General features: G+C 45.5%; 2 protein-coding genes across 3 annotated transcripts in view; one reads left to right on the top strand and one right to left on the bottom strand.

Annotated features, from left to right (window-relative positions):
* The window catches only part of CALU (calumenin), a 30,680-nt gene extending 21,900 nt beyond the window's left edge, over positions 1 to 8,780 (top strand). For both annotated transcript variants that reach the window (XM_015071083.3, XM_015071081.3), the window contains exons 6-7: positions 4,687 to 4,886; positions 6,380 to 8,780. In XM_015071083.3, the coding sequence (XP_014926569.1) occupies positions 4,687 to 4,886; positions 6,380 to 6,484 (305 nt within the window). In that variant the 3' untranslated portion in view covers positions 6,485 to 8,780. The remainder of the gene's footprint in view (positions 1 to 4,686; positions 4,887 to 6,379) is intronic.
* On the bottom strand, positions 6,851 to 13,294 carry OPN1SW (opsin 1, short wave sensitive). The gene is made up of 5 exons (XM_015071080.3): positions 12,664 to 13,294; positions 12,188 to 12,356; positions 11,676 to 11,841; positions 10,899 to 11,138; positions 6,851 to 9,960 (listed from the first exon to the last, which is right to left on the bottom strand). Exons 1-5 carry the CDS (start codon positions 13,016 to 13,018, stop codon positions 9,841 to 9,843), a joined length of 1,050 nt encoding a protein of 349 aa, XP_014926566.2. The 5' UTR covers positions 13,019 to 13,294; the 3' UTR covers positions 6,851 to 9,840.
* Between the last annotated feature and the right edge of the window lie 5,572 nt (positions 13,295 to 18,866).

Genomic DNA, 18,866 nt, shown 5'->3' with positions numbered 1-18,866 from the left:
CCCAACATAGGGCTCAAACTCACAACCATGCCGAAGTTGGTGGCCCAACGGAATGAGCCACCCAGGCACCCCTCAAGAATACACATTTTTTAAAAATTAAAAAACAACTGTTTTAAATGAAAGAAATTTTTTTAAATGCAAATTTAAAAATAATTTGGGGTGCCCGGATGGCTCAGTCAGTTGAGCGTCCCACTTCAGCTCAGGTCATGATCTCACAGTTGGGGGTTCGAGTCCTGCATCAGGCTCTCTGCATTCAGTGTGGAGTCTCCCCTTCAGATCCTCTGTCCCCCAACTTTACTCCTCCCCTGCTCGCTCGCTTGCTTGCTTGCTCTATCTCTCTCTCTCAAAAATAAACATTAAAAAAAATAATTTACCCCATGGGTCAACTCTTAGCACATCATTAAGCCAGACCAGCATGAGGAATAGTGGGTCATGATAAAGTGTCTGTAGCAGCACTGTCCAATCAAAATGTAAATGTGAGCCACATGATATATTTTTACTTAAAAAAAATTTTTTTTTAATGTTTATTTTTGAGAGACAGAGCACGAGTAGGGGAGTGGCAGAGAGAGGGAGATACAAATCCGAAGCAGGTTCCAGGCTCTGAGCTGTCAGCACAGAGCCTGAAGTGGGCTCGAACCCACGAACCGCGAGATCGTGACCTGAGCCAAAGTCAGCACTTAACCGACTGAGCCACCCAGGTGCCCCGTGTTATTACTTTTCTAATAGCTACATCAAAAGTTTTTTTTTAGGGATTCCTGGGTGGCTCATTCGGTTAAGCATCCAGCTCTTGGTTTTGGCTCAATCAGGTCATGATCTCATAGCTCCTGGGTTGGACCCCTGGGTCAGGCTCTGTGCTGATGGTGTGAAGCCTACTTGGGATTCTCTGTCCCTCTTTCTCCGCCCCTCCTCGGCTGGTGTGCGCTTCTCTCTCAAAATAAATAAACTTAAAAAAATTTCTTAGCATGATTAGTTTTAATATATTTTATTTAACCTAGTAATCTAAATTACTTTCATCATGTTATCAATATAAATTAAGAATTTTTTTCATACTGTTTGCAGAAGCATCTTTTATACTTACAACACATCTCTGATCAGACCAGCCATAGTTGAAGTCCTTGATAGCTCCATGTGGCCAGTGGCTGCCATATTGGATAGCACTGATACAGTGCATTCCAGATGCCCATGGAATTGACAGTAAAGAGTTGTAGGGAGCCTAAACTGGTGTTAGGAAACCCAAGAGAAGAATATAGGGAATAGGATAAGAGATCAGTGGATGACTAGGGGACCCCAAGTTGCCGATTTCTCTTAGAGTATTTCCTCCTTTCTACGATATTCTGTTTGCAATTTCTGTCTAGGTCGTCTGTTCCCTTTTTTTTTTTTTTTCCACCTGTCCCTTGAATTGAGCAAGTTACTTTTCTCAGATTTTATCTAATTATACTTGCTCTTTATATTTAGGGTTATTCCCATTGAATTACTCCCTGAATATTTACTATTCTTCAAAGACTCAGTGATGTGTTCTGAGTTTTTTTAGAGAAAAAGGAATGAGCAGTGGAAGATCTTCCTTCCTTCCTTCTTTCTTTCTTTCCAAAATGATTCTTTTTAGTGGAGTTCATCAGCACAGAGGAAGTAAATGTCTGGCTGCATTTACTGAGACTGCTTCAAAGTTGACTGTTTCTACTTTTAAATATTTTATCTTTTCATTCCTGGCTTTTGCCATTTTATCACTATTGCTAAAACTGAGGAATTCATTTGAACCTCCAGAGGAGAGGAATTAAGTTTTATAACTGGTAAGTACCATCATTTATCAAGCATCGAGGTCAAATAAGGAGATATTTCTTTCTACCTCTCCATCATACATATCCAAGGGCAGAGGAATTGTATTTTGAAACTGTTAAACCAAGTGTGTGTGTGTGTGTGTGTATTTCTTTTGCAAACCATCAACTAACATAAACACTTACACCAGGGATGCTGGACTTTGTAAACCTAAAAGTCCCCAAACAGTATCTTCCAGTTTCTAGGGATATGCTAGTTTCTGCCCTATTGAGGAGAGAGATCATAAACAAATGGTCAGTGCCTCTTACATTTAGCATTAATAAGAAGTCCCCAGAGTTATGCTGTTGAATTTTTTATTTAAACTTGTTGTAGAACATTGCAAACATGTACAAAATTAGAATTCCATGTACCTATGCCCAGCCCTAACAGCCGTCTACTCATGGCCGATCCCTTCACATCTGTAACCAATCCATTTCCTTACTTTTTTTATTATTTTGAAGTAAATTCCAATCATCTCATTTCATCTCTAAGCATTGCATTATGTATCCTAAGAACATTTTAACATAATCTCAAAAAAATTAATTTTAGTATCATTATACAGATTAAATCCTTTTTAAATAGAAATTTAAATAGTATTATTTTTATCCTTACTCATCTATCTTTGAAATGCACTTACATTACATTGTATATTCTAGTTTCTATTAAAAGGATGTCTTTTGGGGGGCCTGCGTGGATCAGTTGGTTAAGCATCCGACTTCGGCTCAGATCATGATCTCATGGTTCGTGAGTTTGAGCCCCACGTTGGGCTCGGTGCTGAAAGGACCTTGCTTTGGATTCTGTCTTCCTCTCTCTCTGACCCACCCCTGCTCATACTGTCTCTCTCAAAAATAAACAAACATTAAAAAATATATATTTAAAAAAAAGTATGTCTTTTAAGCACAAATTTATTTCCTCTGTAATTCAGAATTTCCCCACATGTGTACTATGAAAGGTCTCAACCCACAGGACAGCTAAGGCAGGGCACTGGCCCGGTGGATCATACAAATATTACATTTTCTGAATGTGCTGTAGCATAGAAAAAAACAGGCAAGTCCTGTCCTGAGGTACTCCTCCTTTGTTTAAAACAGAAGTAGTTCGGGGTGCCTGGGTGGCTCAGTCGGTTAAGTGGCCGACTTCGGCTCAGGTCACGATCTCACCGTCTGTGGGTTCAAGCCCCGCGTCGGGCTCTGTGCTGACTGCTCAGAGCCTGGAGCCTGTTTCAGATTCTGTCTCTCCCTCTCTCTCTGACCCTCCCCCGTTCATGCTCTGTCTCTCTCTGTCTCAAAAATAAACGTTAAAAAAAAAAACAAAACAGAAGTAGTTCTACTCTTAGCCCTCAAGTTCAGGAAAATGACAGTACCAACTGTCAGGTGACAATAATACATTTTAGTAATGAGTTCATCCTTTATTCAAGGGAAAACAGCCTATAGACTGGGGATCGTTGTGCCCAACAAGCAGTGGAGCGCTCTCTCTTCCCAAGGGATTTTGGGCAAGAGCCGAGTTTTATAAAGCATTAGAAGCAGCAGCGTAGAAACAGCATGACTGGCTAGCAGGTCCTATTTTCTAGGGTCAGGTAAAGTAGCTGAATATGAGTTGGAGGATTGTGATTGGTGTACGTTAAATTTCCTTGGCAGTATGGTGTTTCCTCTAAGTGCAGGCTAACTTGTGTTCAGATTTGTGACTTGGGCCGTCTCCATTTTGTGGGTTCCTACGTATAAAACCTTTACCACAACTAAATACCTTTGCTTAGAACTGCTGGAAACCATTTAGACGTATATAAGGTATGCTCCCGTACCTTGCATACAATGCACATACACTGATGTATATACCTCAGGAATCTTCAGACTTTTTCATTCACATAAGTCTAAAAAAATTTTGACAAAACAGTATTTTATTGCACGTTTTAAAATTGGTATCTTTAAATTTTTTTTTTTAACGTTTATTTTTGAGACAGAGACAGAGCATGAACGGGGGAGGGGCAGAGAGAGAGGGAGACACAGAATCGGAAGCAGGCTCCAGGCTCTGAGCCATCAGCCCAGAGCCCGACGCGGGGCTCGAACTCACGGACCACGAGATCGTGACCTGAGCTGAAGTCGGACGCTTAACCGACTGAGCCACCCAGGCGCCCCTAAAATTGGTATCTTTAAATAGCTGTAAAGAAGAATCTCTGTTGGTTGCAAATACTGAATTTCAAAGTACCTTAACTCTTAAATCTAGCAAAATTCAGGTATACATTAACAACTTCTTAGCCACCAGCATTCATAGAAGTAATTTGAACAAACTATCTTTAGAAGATAATAGTAAATTCAGATTTGGACTGAGTATTCAGTAATACCAAAAAATTGATTTTGTGAAACATGATAATGACATTATGGCTATATAAGAATATACCCATTATTTTTAGAAGTAGGTTCTTAAAAAATGTTCTGAAATATACTTAGTAATTGGTAGACAGTTTGGGCTTCTAGTCTACACTTCTCAAGTTTTCTTGAGAATTTAAAATAGCACCTTTCTAATACCAATAGTCAGGTTTAACTAGTTACCTTGGATTGAAAAGGAATGTAGGAAACAACTATCTTTTGAAAGTTAGCCTTTATCTTTCTGGATGTTAGTCATCTCCCTTTATTTTTTCAATTTTTAAGGGCTAAGGATTCTTTTTGGACTCACTAACTCAAAATCAACAGCTGGAAATATTCTTAAAGGTCATTAGTTAAACCTCAGGAAAATGCCTTGCTTTCTCAGGCCTCTCTGACCTATAAAATAGCCTTGTAACTGCTACTACGTTCCAGATAGGGGAAAAGTTAAGCCAGATTAGCATGTGGCAGTCTTGGGAAAAATACTCACCTTTTGTATTATGTATGTCTATGTACGTAGGTGACATGTACAGCCATGATGGAAATGCTGATGAGCCAGAATGGGTAAAGACAGAAAGAGAACAATTTGTTGAGTTTCGAGATAAGAACCGTGATGGGAAGATGGACAAGGAAGAGACCAAAGACTGGATCCTCCCCTCAGACTATGATCATGCAGAGGCAGAAGCCAGACACCTAGTGTATGAATCAGACCAGAACAAGGTAAGTCTGGCCAGGCCCAAACAACCTAGCAGTGATCAAAGTCTGTTTCTAGGGGATTACCTAAAACATTCCTGTTGAGGTACATAGAGCATGTAAGGTCTTAATTAGTCTAAGTCTGCTGCAAATCTTAAGTTGGCGATTGAAAACTTACAGGGCAGTGCTAGCTATCTGATCTCATTTTAGAAATCCCTTTGCCCAGTGTTCACACCATTGGAGGCATTTGGCTTCAGCAAAGAGCCTCTGTACGTAGCCTGTGCCCAGCGTGCTTCATCTGTTACCTTTGGATCCCCAGGAAATTTTCCCTAATTTTTTTTCCCCATTATTTCCTTTGTTCTTTTATCTATCATAGGCTCATTTTCCCTACTTAAAGTTGGTCATCTCCCTCTTTTTTTTTATTTTTATTTTTTTTTATTTAAACAAAAATTTTTTTTATTAATGTTTATTTATTTTTGAGAGAGACAGAGCTCAAGAGGGGAAGGGCCAGAGACAGAGGGAGACACAGAATCTGAAGCAGGCTCCAGGCTCCGAGCTGTCAGCACAGAGCCCAATGCAGGGCTCAAAGTCACGAACCGTGAGATCATGACCTGAGCCGAAGTCGGACGCTCAACCGACTGAACCACTCAGGCACCCTGATCATTTCCTTCTTAAATATGCTTTTTAAAACTAAATTCTTAGTAGTTATGTTGTAAATCACCTTTTCTCTGGAGCCTGTTAAAATTGTCCTCAATCAATTATCTGAGGCATTTGGTTCATTAAAAGAGTGGTATTATCACTAAGCCCTGTCACCTTTTCAGCAATATGAATGCTTTGCTTAGAGTGAGCTGAAAGTCAATCTAAAGACAGGGGCGGGGTTTGCATTCTGAATATTTCTCCTGTCTAAGCCTGTCTTCTGTTTCAAATGCAGTGTTTTATCATCAAGCCTTTTTAAGGGTCGGTCTGTTTTGAGTTCTTGCTTCAGTCACTTAAAGTAGCCAAGTGCTGTGTCCTGACTGAGCTATGTGAGAAAAAGAAACTCGTAAGGTCAAATCTTGGGAATCTGGCTTACGTAATGTTTGAGATGAGTGTCTCAGCCTTCATTTGGGGTTATGTCTGGAATCTGATTGGTGGCTACAGTGTAGTGGGGGTGAGGACTATGTAAGGATGTTAGCAGATTTCATTGTTCCTGTGAGGCAGTGACTTGATTCACTTTATTTTACCCAGTTCTTCCTATCTCTTACCTATACCTAGAAGATGTCCCACATCTTGCTTGACATATCTCTAGCATTAAGTTATTGAGCTATATTATTTCCATTCTTCCAGTTTTAACTTAAGAAAAATGTATTGTTGCTTTCTTCCCTCTGTATGTGGAAGGGGTCAGGGATGAGGATTGAGTTCCCATTTAATTTAGTGGAATTAGAATCTCAAATCCTAACCCCTTTTGTTCTATAGCAGTGTTTCTAAATTTGAAATGGGAAATCTGTTTTGCCGCAATTCACTCTTCTCTCTGGTTTCAGGATGGCAAGCTTACCAAGGAGGAGATTGTTGACAAGTATGATTTATTTGTGGGCAGCCAGGCCACAGATTTTGGTGAGGCCTTAGTACGACACGATGAGTTCTGAGCTGCAGACAGAAGAACCTGCATTTCTTCAAAAGTAATTTATTTTTACAGCTTCTGGTTTCACATGAAATTGTTTGCGCTACTGAGACTGTTATTACAAACTTTTTTTAAGACCTGAAAAGGCGTAATGAAAACCATCCCGTCCCCATTCCTCCTCCTCTTTGAGGGACTGGAGGGAACCGTGCTTCTGAGGAACAACTCTAATTAGTACACTTGTGTTTGTAGATTTACACTTTGTATTATGTATAACATGGTGTGTTTATTTTTGTATTTGTTCTCTGGTTGGGAGTATGATATGAAGGATCAACATCCTCAACTCACGCTTGTAGGCAAATATTAGCCCTTCACTCTTTCTCAACCCTTGCCATATAATTTTTATAATTCTGACTTAACTAATTTTTTAAAGCCTGAGATCAATAAGAAATGTTTAGGAGAGAGAAAAGGGAAAAAAAAAATGCCCCACAATTAATATTTAGAGAGAGAACACTTAACCTTGCCTGTTGAAAGTATGTTTTATAAGTAGTAGGGGCCACATAGTCCATTCAGTTGCTATAGGTCCAGCAATTGATCGTGGCATTATCTGGGTAAGGACAGATCCCTGTGCTGTCAGGAAGCTTGGCTCGACTTGATTTTGTTCATTTTTTTTCTTCCCAGTAGGACTAGCTGTTTGCTAATTTTGCTGGGCACAGCTGTGGTGGGAAGAGTTAGGGCCAGTGTCTTGAAAATCAAGTAGTGAGTGTGATCTCTTTACAGAGTTATACATAGAAACAGCTGGAAAATTAAGGGAAAAATACAAGTGTTTTCAGGGCACTTTTTTCTGGGTGTGCGTCTGTTGAAGTGCTCAAGACTGTCTTGCCTATTGAATCACTGTAAGTGCCCCATTCAGCTCCTGTCTCCCCAGGTGTTCTGGGAATTAATCTTGCTTTCACTGCAAATTGTATTCCTTTCCAATTATGTCATTGAAAGTGCCTTTAACAAGAGAAATCACTGAATGAGGGTTCTGTTAAGAAACCCTAAAATAGATTATTTGGACCCCCTTATATGAAATGAAGCTTACAACCTCCCAATGTATTGGGGATTTTTTTTTTCTTTCCTTTCTCTTTCAGACAGTGGTTAAATAGCAGTATTAGTTAGGAGCTTGGTTGCAGTGTTCTTATCTTGTGGGCTGGTTTCCAAAAACCACATGCTGCTGAATTTACCAGGGATCCTCATACCTCAGAATGCTAACCACTTACTACCAGGCCTATTTCGGTGTCAGCTGAAGAGCTTGAACTCAGACTCAAAGATGAGAGGGCCTACATAGAGGACTCTTTGGTTTGAGGACCATTGCTCAACCTTCTTGCCTTTGACCCAACACTCCCTTTGCCCCCATTTCCCCTTCTCCCCACTGCCCCCAAAAAGTTTATCATGGATCAGCAGATTGCCAATCCTTGTCAAAGAGGGACATTGTAGAAAGAGCTGAAGAAGCCACCTTCTGTTCCCAACACACTTTGCCCATATTTTATGTAACACGAACTCTGTCTTTTTTGGTCCCTTTCTTACAGATGGACCTCTTTTGAGAAGAAGAATTGTATTCCAAACTTTTTTAGCCCTCAGGTTATTAAGATAAATGTATGTATATCTAACCTTTATTATTTCATATATCTTTATGGATAATACATTCAGGTGGTGCTGGGTGATTATTATAATCTGAACCTAGGTGTATCCTTTGGTCTTCCATGATCATGTTGAAGTGGACTACTTGGCCTGGTAAAATGCCGGATTATCATGTAACTTCATCCTGGCCTTTGCATTGAGCTCTTGAGAGTAGATAAACTCTTTTAAAGTTTAACCCCAGCATAGGGGAGTGGAAATCTCTGCTCTCCAGATTCCCCATTTTTACTGTTAAGATCAGAGATAATAATGTCAACTGGGATTAAAGAGAGCACATGAGTTGTGGGGCAAGACAGCCTCACAGCTCACTAGGTACAGAGAACCCAGGCCTTATGTTAAAGTTACTCACTTAGAAAGCAAACCTTCATACGCTAAAATGGCAACTTCTGGATGCTGGGTGCTCAGCAGCAAGTGTTATACTCTAATCTCTAATGATCCCCCTGGATTATCTTTTTGGTTTAAGTCAAGCCTGAGGCTGGTGAACAGTGGCTACACACCCACATTGTGTGTTCTGTGAATGCTAGCTCTCTTGGATTTGGATACTGGTTATTTTTTATAGAGTGTAAACCCAAGTTTTATATTCTCTAATGCAAACAGGTACCTATCTGTTTCTAAATAAAACTGTTTACATTCGTTGTGGGGTACATATGTCCTTTATTCTTTTAAGAAGTGGAACTCTTGCTTAGAATTACAGGTGCTATAAAATGTCAAAGAAAAGGAGGTCTCCTAGAGGTTTACTGTACTCCCTCCCATCCCAGATAAGTTCTGCCTTCTCCCAGATTAATTACTCCTTTCTTAATTCTGAAATCTTCTGTCATCCTTCTCACTACAGCTGTACCCCTTCTCTGCTTTCCTTAGGCTGTATAACTGGAGAAGAGCCCAGCTGCTCATTACATAATTATCTGATACCAAACACAAGGCATTCCTGAATGTACACACGACATTTATCTTGATTTTTATTTCAAAAAGGCTTTTACAGGGGGAGCATAAAGTACAAGGTAAAACAGTTTTTTCAACACTTTTTGAACATTATAAACTGTATAAAGGTGTGTAAATTCATTCTGAGAACATGAAGAGAATTAACTATTAATACACAGCTGAAGACAGATATATAGGTTTAGCCAAATTGGGTGGGGAGCACCTGGAATAATTCATGCTGGCTCAGGAGCTTCTGGACACAGCTGTCCCTGCCAGAGCTATAGTGATGATTGGCGGTAATGGCATAAAGAAGTTCTTTCAAACCCCTATTTTGGGCCTACTTGAGGTTTAGTTTGTTCTTTCTATCTCTCCCATTTCTAAGATGTTTATGTTTGTTCTAATTCAGATTGTATCATCTTAGAGCTCCAGTAAGGGGGGAAAAAAGTTTTTGAAAAGGAAGATAATTGTTACCCATACACTGAAAAATCAGCCATCCTCCTTTATAGTTGCCCCATATGTAGAAATCAGCTCTCAGGTGCTGTCAATGGTGCCACTTAGAGTTGGAGGATTGTTGACATGGCCTTTGGAATGGTCTGTAGTAGACCCAGCTGGAACAGCAGCTTTGTAGGCAGGAAAGGAATGGTAGGAAAATGGGAAGTTGATGCCCCAAATTTGCCATATTCCCCTTCCCATCTTCTGCATTTGTTAGTAGCTTGGTTTTTGAGAGAAAGAAGGAATTCCCTAAATGTGAAATCCTAGTTGCTGCAAATAAGCCAATATGGCTCCTTAGTTTGGGCCAACCTGGCTGGAAGAGAGAGCAGAAACTTCAGTTTTCTGGGAGCTGGACATTTCAGAATCATCTGTCATGGACTTCCCACACACCATCTCCATGATGCAAGCTCGGAACTGGAAGGAAAGGGCAGAATTGGAGTTAGTCCCATGCAGACCAGTACAGAAGAGACGACATCGGGAAATGGCAAGAGATCTCATTCTCCGTATCTCCAAAGCCTCGCACAGTGCCATATACCCAGCATCTCCTCGTGGTTTTGAATACATCTTCCCAATCCTGAGAGCTACTGCAGGGCCTACAACAGTAATCCCTCCACATTTTGGCTCAGAGGTTCCACTGTTGGGAAACCTCACAAAGCAACCTGCCTCAATAAGACACTCAAAAGTGGTGCCAGAGTAGGCCTACCCACCCACCCCTCCATTACTAGAAGGTGCTCCCAATTGAAAAGGATTGCCAATTTTGTTTCCATCCAGGAGTTTTGAGTCCCATCTCTGAAGACGAAGGAAACAAAACAGCTATTAAGCATTCTCAAAGCAGGGGGTTTGCCCCACAAGATAGGAACTCTCCTAGATTCATCTGAGCTTGGGTTTTTTTATTAGCTCAGATTCAGGATTTGGGATAGGAGGCCACCTGGTACCTTCAGATGATAAACTGTTTTAGAGACTTACGCATATGTTGTTATTTCTGTGCTTTGCATATGCTCCTGCAGGCTGGAAGTTGGGAAGGATTAAGAACTTGTGAAATGGAAGCACTAGGAATTTAGGGTGATGGTTAAATCTGTTTGTTTGTCAAGAAAACAAAACCCTTCCACTTCTCATCCTTCCCTTTGGAGCAACCTGACTTTTATGGCTCAAATTCTGTTTTCTCTGGGTTCTATTACATTGTTTCAATGACCAAGCCTTTCTCCCTGTGCTTATTACCGAGAGCTTCCCTTGTTCACCCCTAGAAACCTTTTGAGTAGAGTCCAAGGTGCTCTGAATTAAAAGTCATTGGTGAGAAAAGAACCAGGTCTCATGAACTAGAGTCTCATAGGAATGTAAATAGAGAGCTTTACCTGCTTATTCATGAAGCAGTAGATGATGGGGTTGTATACACAAGCACTCTTGGAGAAGAAGGCAGGAATGGTGACAAGCCGTAAGTCCAGCCCATGGTTACGGTTGTTGACCATGTACATGGCCATCGCAGCGTAGGGTGTGTAACAGACACAAAAGGATCCCACCATCACCACCACCATGCGGCTCACCTCCCGCTCTGCCTTCTGGGTTGAGGCTGACTCCTGTTGCTGGGCTGCGACCTGGGCAGAGCACAGAGAAACATCCTCTTCCCGGCCCTCAACTCCCAGATCTCAACCCTTTTCCACCAGGGCGGCATCCGCTCCAGTTGCCTCTCTCTGTCCCAGCTTCTGGCCTAGCGCCTCCTGTTCTCCTTCCTTGAGGAAGACCAGATGGAGATGGCTGTCTGGTCTTTGACGTTGGAAGGGATCACAAGAATCTCTTGACACACATTTGAGCAGAGAGGACCCCACCCTACTCTTCACACCATTTCATCATTCTCCCTGCCCCCACTTCCTTCACTGCTTTCAGGCATCTCCTCTACCTGGCTGTGAACATTTCCAGATGTCAAACGTTCTTTCTTTTTTTAAGTTTGTTAAGTAATCTACACCTGACGTGAGCCTCGAACTCACGACCCCAAGATCAGGAATTGTGTGCTCTTCCGACTGAGCCAGCCAGATGCCCCCAGAGGTCTTATGTTCTGAAGCACTCACCCATTCTTCCCTCCCATCTTGGAGCCCCCGACCCCCTCCTCCCTGAGCCTCACACAAATCACTCACGACTCTGAGGGCTCCCAGCAGCTGCATGTAGGAGAAGCAGATGAGGGAGAGAGGCACGATGAAGCAGAAGATGAAGAGGAACCAGGTATAGTACTCGCTGCGGTATTTGGTGCCCACGGTATACCAGTCAGGGCCACAGGAACACTGCAGGCCCTCGGGGATGAACCTGCATGGGACCAAGCACTCACCCACTGGACAGGCACTTGCTCACCGCGGGGTTCACCACAGAAATGAGTGGAGTGGAGCTGAGATCCTGGATTATGCTCTCCACTTAGAACCCAGAGGATGCCCACGGACCTTCAGGCAGGGGCAGTTTCTGTCTTTACCAGCTGAGGCTATAGCAATTCCAACTGCAGGATAAACGTTAGCAGTTGCCTCCCACAGCCCTTGCCCTCACCTACTCCACCCGCTCGTTAAAAGTGGAGGTCAGAGACAAAGGTTATCCCCAATTCTTTCCACCCACGCCAACCTGAGCTCCTAGCTAAATTAGCACCACTGCCCTACACTCTCACCGGCTCCAGCCAAAGAAGGGTGGGATGGAGACGCCAATACCAATGGTCCAGGTAGCCAGGACCACCATCAGTGCGTGCTTGGAGCTGAAGCGGAAGTTGCCGAAGGGCTTACAGATGACCAAGTAGCGCTCAAAGGCCAGGAAGGCCAGTGACCAGCCTGTCACCAGACCTGTAGTGAAATGTGAGGGTAATTGGGGGTAGATGGGCCCACCCGGCCTGGCAGACAGAATGGAATACTGACAGGGTGGAGCAAGCATAGGGAGACAGAGGGTTGGACTGATGGTTGGTGTGGAGTTTGGGACTCAATTGGTCAGACTTCTAGTCTCTGCTGCTTTACACCCCGGTGAGAAAAAGCACCAAACTCCTTTTCCCCAGACTCCTCTTTAGGGGCCCACTCTAACCCAACAATCTGGTTCCTGGTTCCAATCCTAGAGCAGTCCTTTGTCTCCCCCACCCAGTCTCCTTCCCCTGCGTACCTGCCGTACAGCCCATGAAGGCCTCCCAAGCACAAACATGGCGGCCAAAGATGAAGTACGCGTGACAGCTGGTGATGAAGACGATGGAGACAGAGGAGACGCAGTAGAGGAAGCCCCCCAGGGACACATTGACCAGAATATAGTTGAGTGGCTGCCGCAACTTTCTGTAGCGGAGGGTGGCCACCAGCACCGTGGCATTGAGTGGTGTTCCTACGAAGAAGACAAAGCCCATGAAGACCGCCTGGAGGCGGAAGGCCCAGACAGGGGCAATGTGGTACTGAGGCCCATCCCATGGCCCCACCAAGGAAATGTTCTTGAACAGATAAAACTCCTCCTCCCCTGACATCTTACTCATGGGACGCCCCCCACCCTCTGATTCCTCTTATAGAGTACCGTCCCGCCACTTCTCCCCCACCTTGCAAAGAACCCTCTCTCCAAAGCCACTTTTGGTCTCCTTGAACGATCAGTACTGATCCTAAGCCTCCTAAGGACAAATTCTGAGATTAGAGATGTCCAAGCCCCCACCTAAACCTTCTTTTGTGGGCCCAAAGCCGATTGCGTGTTGAGAGGATAAAAATATTGGGCTCAAAGAATCGACATGCAGTGCTGGGTGCTGGAATGAATAGGAGGAGTCAGCTCACTGCAACTGGGAGATGCTGACCCATATTTAATAGAGATGCTTCATCACTTTTTTGTGTGTGCGTTCTCTGAATGGCGCTATTGAGGGCACGACTTTGCATTTGGCTTCTGGCACCACCACGTCCCTACAGGTTTCCGCACCCATCTGCTCTTTTGTGGAAGGTGGCCCCTAAGTCTCCCTTTCCAGGGGTCTTGGGCTCATGGCCAGCCTGGGAACCCGCCTCAGGCTGCAGGAAGGGGCAGGGAACGGGGAGCACCCAGGGAGCACCTTAGTCAACAGCCTTCACAGATGGGTACGGGGCACCTTGAAAATGCTTGAAGTCTAAGGCCTCCCTGGCTGCTTCTGTTTCTTCGTGTTGAGTCTACCCAGAGGATGTATGTTTTCTACTCAGACCCCACCCCGCCCCCAGCCCGTCTGAGGTTGCTTTGCTCACGGGCCCCCCGCCTTTAGCTCAGCAGTACTCAAGTTACCACGGTCTTGCCCCATCTGCCCTGGAGTCCTGCCGGGCTCTCGCAGCCTAAGTCAAGACCTCTTCCGTGCAGCCCTCCCACCCAGTGAGGCCAGCTGTGCTCTAACCTCCACCTGTGCTTACACTCAACACTATACCTCAGCTCTGAATGTACCGTCTTCCCCACCTCCGCAGACCCAGAATGCAGAGATAAAGGTGACACACTTTAAATACGGATACGTGAAAGGATGGCCCCCTGATGGCATAGCAGTTTGTATCAGATGAATCCCTCCCGTGGGTAAAAATCATCAACTCCGGACAAAACACGAAAAACCACTACTGGAAGGTGCTATCAAGTACCCTAAAGCAGGCAGAGATGTCAAGGACCCAATCCTTGAATGACCAGAACCATCTCCATTAAAGTGGATTCTTTCCTGAGGGCACTCCCCAGTCTAGATGGCAAGGGACAGCTGGAATTCAAGCAGCAAGGCCCAGCTGTTATGGCTTGCAGTCAGAGGACAGTCTGGGGGACCCCAGAGTAGCTGAAGACTGAAGGTGGGTTTTCTAAAAGGAAGGAAGCCACAGGAGAGGAAGCTTTCAACTCTGCATGCAAACTCCCCTCAAATGCTAGGCTGCCTGCTGAGCTATGCACGGAGGACTAACCAAGGAGCCCAGCAAAAAGCAAGAGGTGCTTCAGATGTGAAGCCTGAGCAGATTGTTTCGGCTGCCATCCAGGGCAGCAGAGAAAGAGTTTTGAGTTTGATTCCCAGCAGGTTAGAGGAGCTGGGCAAACACTTCTGGCTTTCCATTTGGAACTCCAAAAGGCCACTTGGAACTCCAAAAGGCCACCCCTTAGGACTAAAGTCTATGTCCTTTGAATCCTGAGCTAGAAAGGCTAGAAGGAGTCTTGTCAGCCATTTGTGGAGACGACGTCCCCACGTACATGCGTGCATACAGATACACACACGCTCCACAGACGCTCGCCCGCAGGTAGGATCCTGGCAGAGACCCGGTCAAGCATCCAGGAATTACAAGGCCACTGGGTTTCCACTAGGTTGCCTGAGTCAGCTGGTCCTCTGTCCTGGGCAGGCCCTTATGACCGGGGCCAGAGGCCATCCCTAAGGCTGTGTCTACCTCTGGGCAGGGCAGGTGGCCCGTGAGACCGTGCTGAGTGGAGCGAATCAGCCTCTGCTGTCTTCAGGGCTCAGCTGAGGTGCCCACCTCTGTACACGGTTCTGACAGGAACCCTTGGGCTCGGCCTGCCAAGGCAGCTGATGTAGGCCAAAGACACCCAGGCCCTCTCACTCGCACTACCCAGGCCAAGTGGCTGCACCCTTGGCCTCTCCTAGGTCTGTCCTGAAACCTTTCCACACAGTCCCTTCCCACCTTATTCCACACACCCTCAGAGGGAGGGGCAGTGGTCCCAAGCTGGGAGCAACCCAGCCCTCGTGAGATGCGGCTCCTCTGGGAGCCGGCGGGGGAGGGGCGGCAACTCAGGCCAAAAAGAGCCTTAGCCAAGTACAGGGTCTTACTGGTACCTTCTACGCAGGGGACAACACATTTTTGGAGTCCGGAAGCCATGGAGTAGGGAGCAGGAAGATTTTGAGGATGGTGCCTGTGGTAAAGGTGGAGGGTAATGATATAAAAACTGAAGGCATGTTAAGTACATTTAACGTAGACAGTGCCCTTTTCAAGTTTAAAGTCACTTTATTAGTTTAGGAACATGATAATATATACTAAGGCTTTACAGAAGATTATGTTAGGTATGTTTTTTTTTTTAATTTTTTTTTAACGTTTATTTATTTTGAGACAGAGAGAGACAGAGCATGAACAGGGGAGGGGCAGAGAGAGGGAGACACAGAATCTGAAACAGGTTCCAGGCTCTGAGCTGTCAGCACAGAGCCCGACGCGGGGCTCGAACTCACGGACCGCGAGATCATGACCTGAGCTGAAGTCGGCCGCTTAACGACTGAGCCACCCAGGCGCCCTGGTTAGGTATGTTTAAACCAGGGTTTCTTTACCTCCATATTATTGATATATTGGGTCAGATAATTTTTTGTCGTCAGGGGGCTGTCTACTGGATTGTAGGATGTTAGCAGCAATCCTGGCCGCTGCCCACTGGATGCCAACAGACCTCAGTCGTGATAGCGAAAAATGTCTCCAGACACAAATATCCCCTGAGAGGCCAAACCACCCCCTGCCCCCTCCCCTCCAGTTAAAAACCGCTGATCTAGATTTGGATGTATAAATGTCCAGAACCAAATGGAAAAGAGTCAAGAGGAAATTTGTTTTTCTAGTTGTTCTGATTGTCCAGAAAAAAAGGAAAGTCCTAGAAAAGGAGGATATTTTTTGAATAGTTTTAGCATATGGGTTTTGTTTTGTTTTTTTTTTTTCCCTATTCTTTTTAGGAGTTTATTCATTTATACGCCCACCTTTTCCGGAAATAGTTTCAGGGAGGTTTGCAGGAATATATGGGACACAACAAGAAGTCCTGAATCAAATGTAGAAGCAAAAGGAGAAAGAGAACAGCAGTGGGAAGTTCAAGAGTAAGAAATTGAATTGAAATAGGACCGCACATTGGTGCTTTCCAGCAGCTACACATTGGCAGAATTCAGTGTCCGGAAAAGAAATGCAAACCAACTCTTCTTGGTTTTGTGTTCTTGGGGTTATGACAGACAAGAATGCCTCCCTCGGGACCTCACAAAGGAGACATCAGTGTCTTATGACAAACACTGTCCTCAACAACATTCCCGAGTAGACACAACAACCAGTTTCACAGGATTGGGTATTGAGTATGACCTCTCAATAGGGACTCAACACAAAGCATAAATCAGAACTGGACATAAACCAGAACCATTAGGCTGAGCACCGAATACCCACTCTGCTGGGTTGCCCTGATCCCAAGGACCTTTTGGGTCCCTGGGGGCTCGAAATACATTTCTCCTTGCCCTCTCTAATCGTTGCTTCTCAATGCTTAGATGTCCATAATTTAATTTCTGTTTTTGAGTGGATTATAGATATGTCCAAGACTGAAAACTCAAAAAGTACTAAGGAATATACAGTGAAAAATAAGCTGATTTCGCACCCCGGCTCCCAGACACCCAGTTCCCCTCTCCAGATGTGGCTTTTGCTGTGTCGCTGGCACGCAGGAGGTGACAATGAGCTTGAGATGATGTGTTGTGACAGTGCTGTCTGTTAAATACTGACCTGTAAGGCCTCTCCAGACAGATGCTGAGATCAGAGTAAGGTCTACCCACTGTTGTAGAAATGAGGAATCGTCAAAGGATCTGCCTGACCGAAAGCCATCCCCTCTTGGGAGGAAAAGGAGGAAGCCCCTAGAAGTAGCGTCACCATTCTCCCCAGAGAACTCCATCTGTGGCTTGTTAAACGCAGAGTCAAGCAAGTCACCGAGGGCCTAATGTCCCAGTGCCCACAGCAAGGCCACAGTGATTTTAGCCCGGAAAAGAAATGTATGGTAGGTGCTGGTGGGTCCCCACCTGAGCAGTTCTTCTCTCCCCAGACCTCTGCCATCCTGGAGGCATTTGGAAGCGTGCGGGGCGGCGGGGGGCGGGGCGGGGGGGGGGGGCAGTGTTTTCCGACTGTCTCCACAGTGAAGAAGTGATTGCTGGTATTTAGTGGGCAGGGCACTCTTCCAGACAGGCCCCACCAAGAAGAATGATCCGGCCACAAATTCGAACAGCACCCCCAGAGAGAAGCACTGGCTGGAGTCCAACCCCTGTCTCATCCCTGAAACATTCTCACCCCCTAGGAGCCTCTTCTTGGAGCAGCCTCACTTCCAGGCACATCCACCAACAGGAGCAATTTAGGGAATGTGTGCTGAGGTCACGGAATGACGCGTTGAGTGTGCTATTATTTATCAGCCAGTTTATAGCTGGGGAACAGCTACCCCAAAAAAGTCTCTTCGGTTTTACAAGAGATGAGCTATTGCCTTTCTCTCTGGCCACGATTAGTTGGAACCAGTTGCCCGGCCCGGCACTCCTGGATGGAGACCATGAAACTACCCCCCCCCCCCCCCCCCCCCCCGCCGGATACAGACGCAGGCGCGCCAATCCTGTCCCTAAAGCCAGGGGCCATCCTTGCTGCCTATCCCAGAGACGAGTTAGTTCATTAGGAAGCCTGCTTAAAAGGTCGGAAAGCAGGAGGGGTTCTTCAGCCTTGTGGTTTCTACTTGGAGCCAAGAGATGCGGACTGACCTGAATATCTGTTGCCCCTAGCGATTTTTTTGTGTGCTCTCCCGAGACTTTTCTTTCACGTACGCACTCACTCCTTCATTCATTCCACAGACGTTTGCTAAGCGATGTCTACAACAACAGTTGTGCTGTGAAGATGAGATGAGATCAATCTGGTAGAGTGATCACACAGAGCCCAGCACACAGACGTGCTTGGGCGTCGCTTGTCAGCAGGACTGACAAGGGCCAGACGCGAGGCTGGACCCAGAGACCAAGAAGACAAGAAGACAGGGCTCTGCCTCCCTCGAGCAAGAAGGTGGGGGGGGGGGGGGTGGGGAAGGGGGGGGACGGATAGAAAGAGAGCCTGGCAGCGCCCACTGGGATCTTCCACAAGGCTCCAGGCTCCGAGCCTCCCCCTCACTCTCATTTGGGAAACTCCCAACCAGAAGGAAACCACCCAGGCCACACTCAGCCCGTTAGCGGGTTTTTCCTGCCGCGTCCCCAGGCAGGGGGAGCAGGGTAGGCTGGGGCGTGGGAGGGAGTGTGAGTATTTACAGGATGTTTTCCCACCGCCGCTTTGCTAGAAAGGCTGGGTAGCAGCGTGCACTGCGTTTAAAACAGCCTTCGCATTTAGATAAATGTGCTTCTTGTAAGCCGAATGTGGAGAAGTTTCTTTTTCTTACGGTGGGGATGACACCTATCTCACAAGGTTGTTACAAGATCTGTAAAGCACAGAACACACTGCCTGGCCCATACTGAGCATTAAAGGGCAACTTTCCTATGATTTCCCGCCCCCCGCCCCTTCACGTTGCCATCATAATAACCCCTCTGCCTTGCACAGCACCTTACAGTTTGCAGACTGCTTGCACAGACGTTGCCCCACCTGATCCTCAGGTGAGAATCACCCTGGAAGGCACACAGGGCA

Source organism: Acinonyx jubatus, chromosome A2 (genome assembly GCF_027475565.1).
Source record: "Acinonyx jubatus isolate Ajub_Pintada_27869175 chromosome A2, VMU_Ajub_asm_v1.0, whole genome shotgun sequence".
NCBI classification, from domain to species: Eukaryota; Metazoa; Chordata; class Mammalia; order Carnivora; family Felidae; genus Acinonyx; species Acinonyx jubatus.
Note: the sequence above shows the minus strand (reverse complement) of the source record. Positions and strands in the feature narration are given on the sequence as shown.

What these genes read in the sequence shown, in the direction of transcription:
- OPN1SW (XM_015071080.3), bottom strand. Translation starts at nt 13,018, where the DNA reads ATGAGTAAGATGTCAGGGGAGGAGGAGTTTTATCTGTTCAAGAACATT. An exon ending in CTTCATGGGCTGTACGGCAG is followed by an intron (nt 12,357 to 12,663) that starts GTACGCAGGGGA and finishes ATTTCACTACAG; the next exon opens with GTCTGGTGACAGGCTGGTCA. An exon ending in ACTGCTTCATGAATAAGCAG is followed by an intron (nt 9,961 to 10,898) that starts GTAAAGCTCTCT and finishes CTTTCCTTCCAG; the next exon opens with TTCCGAGCTTGCATCATGGA.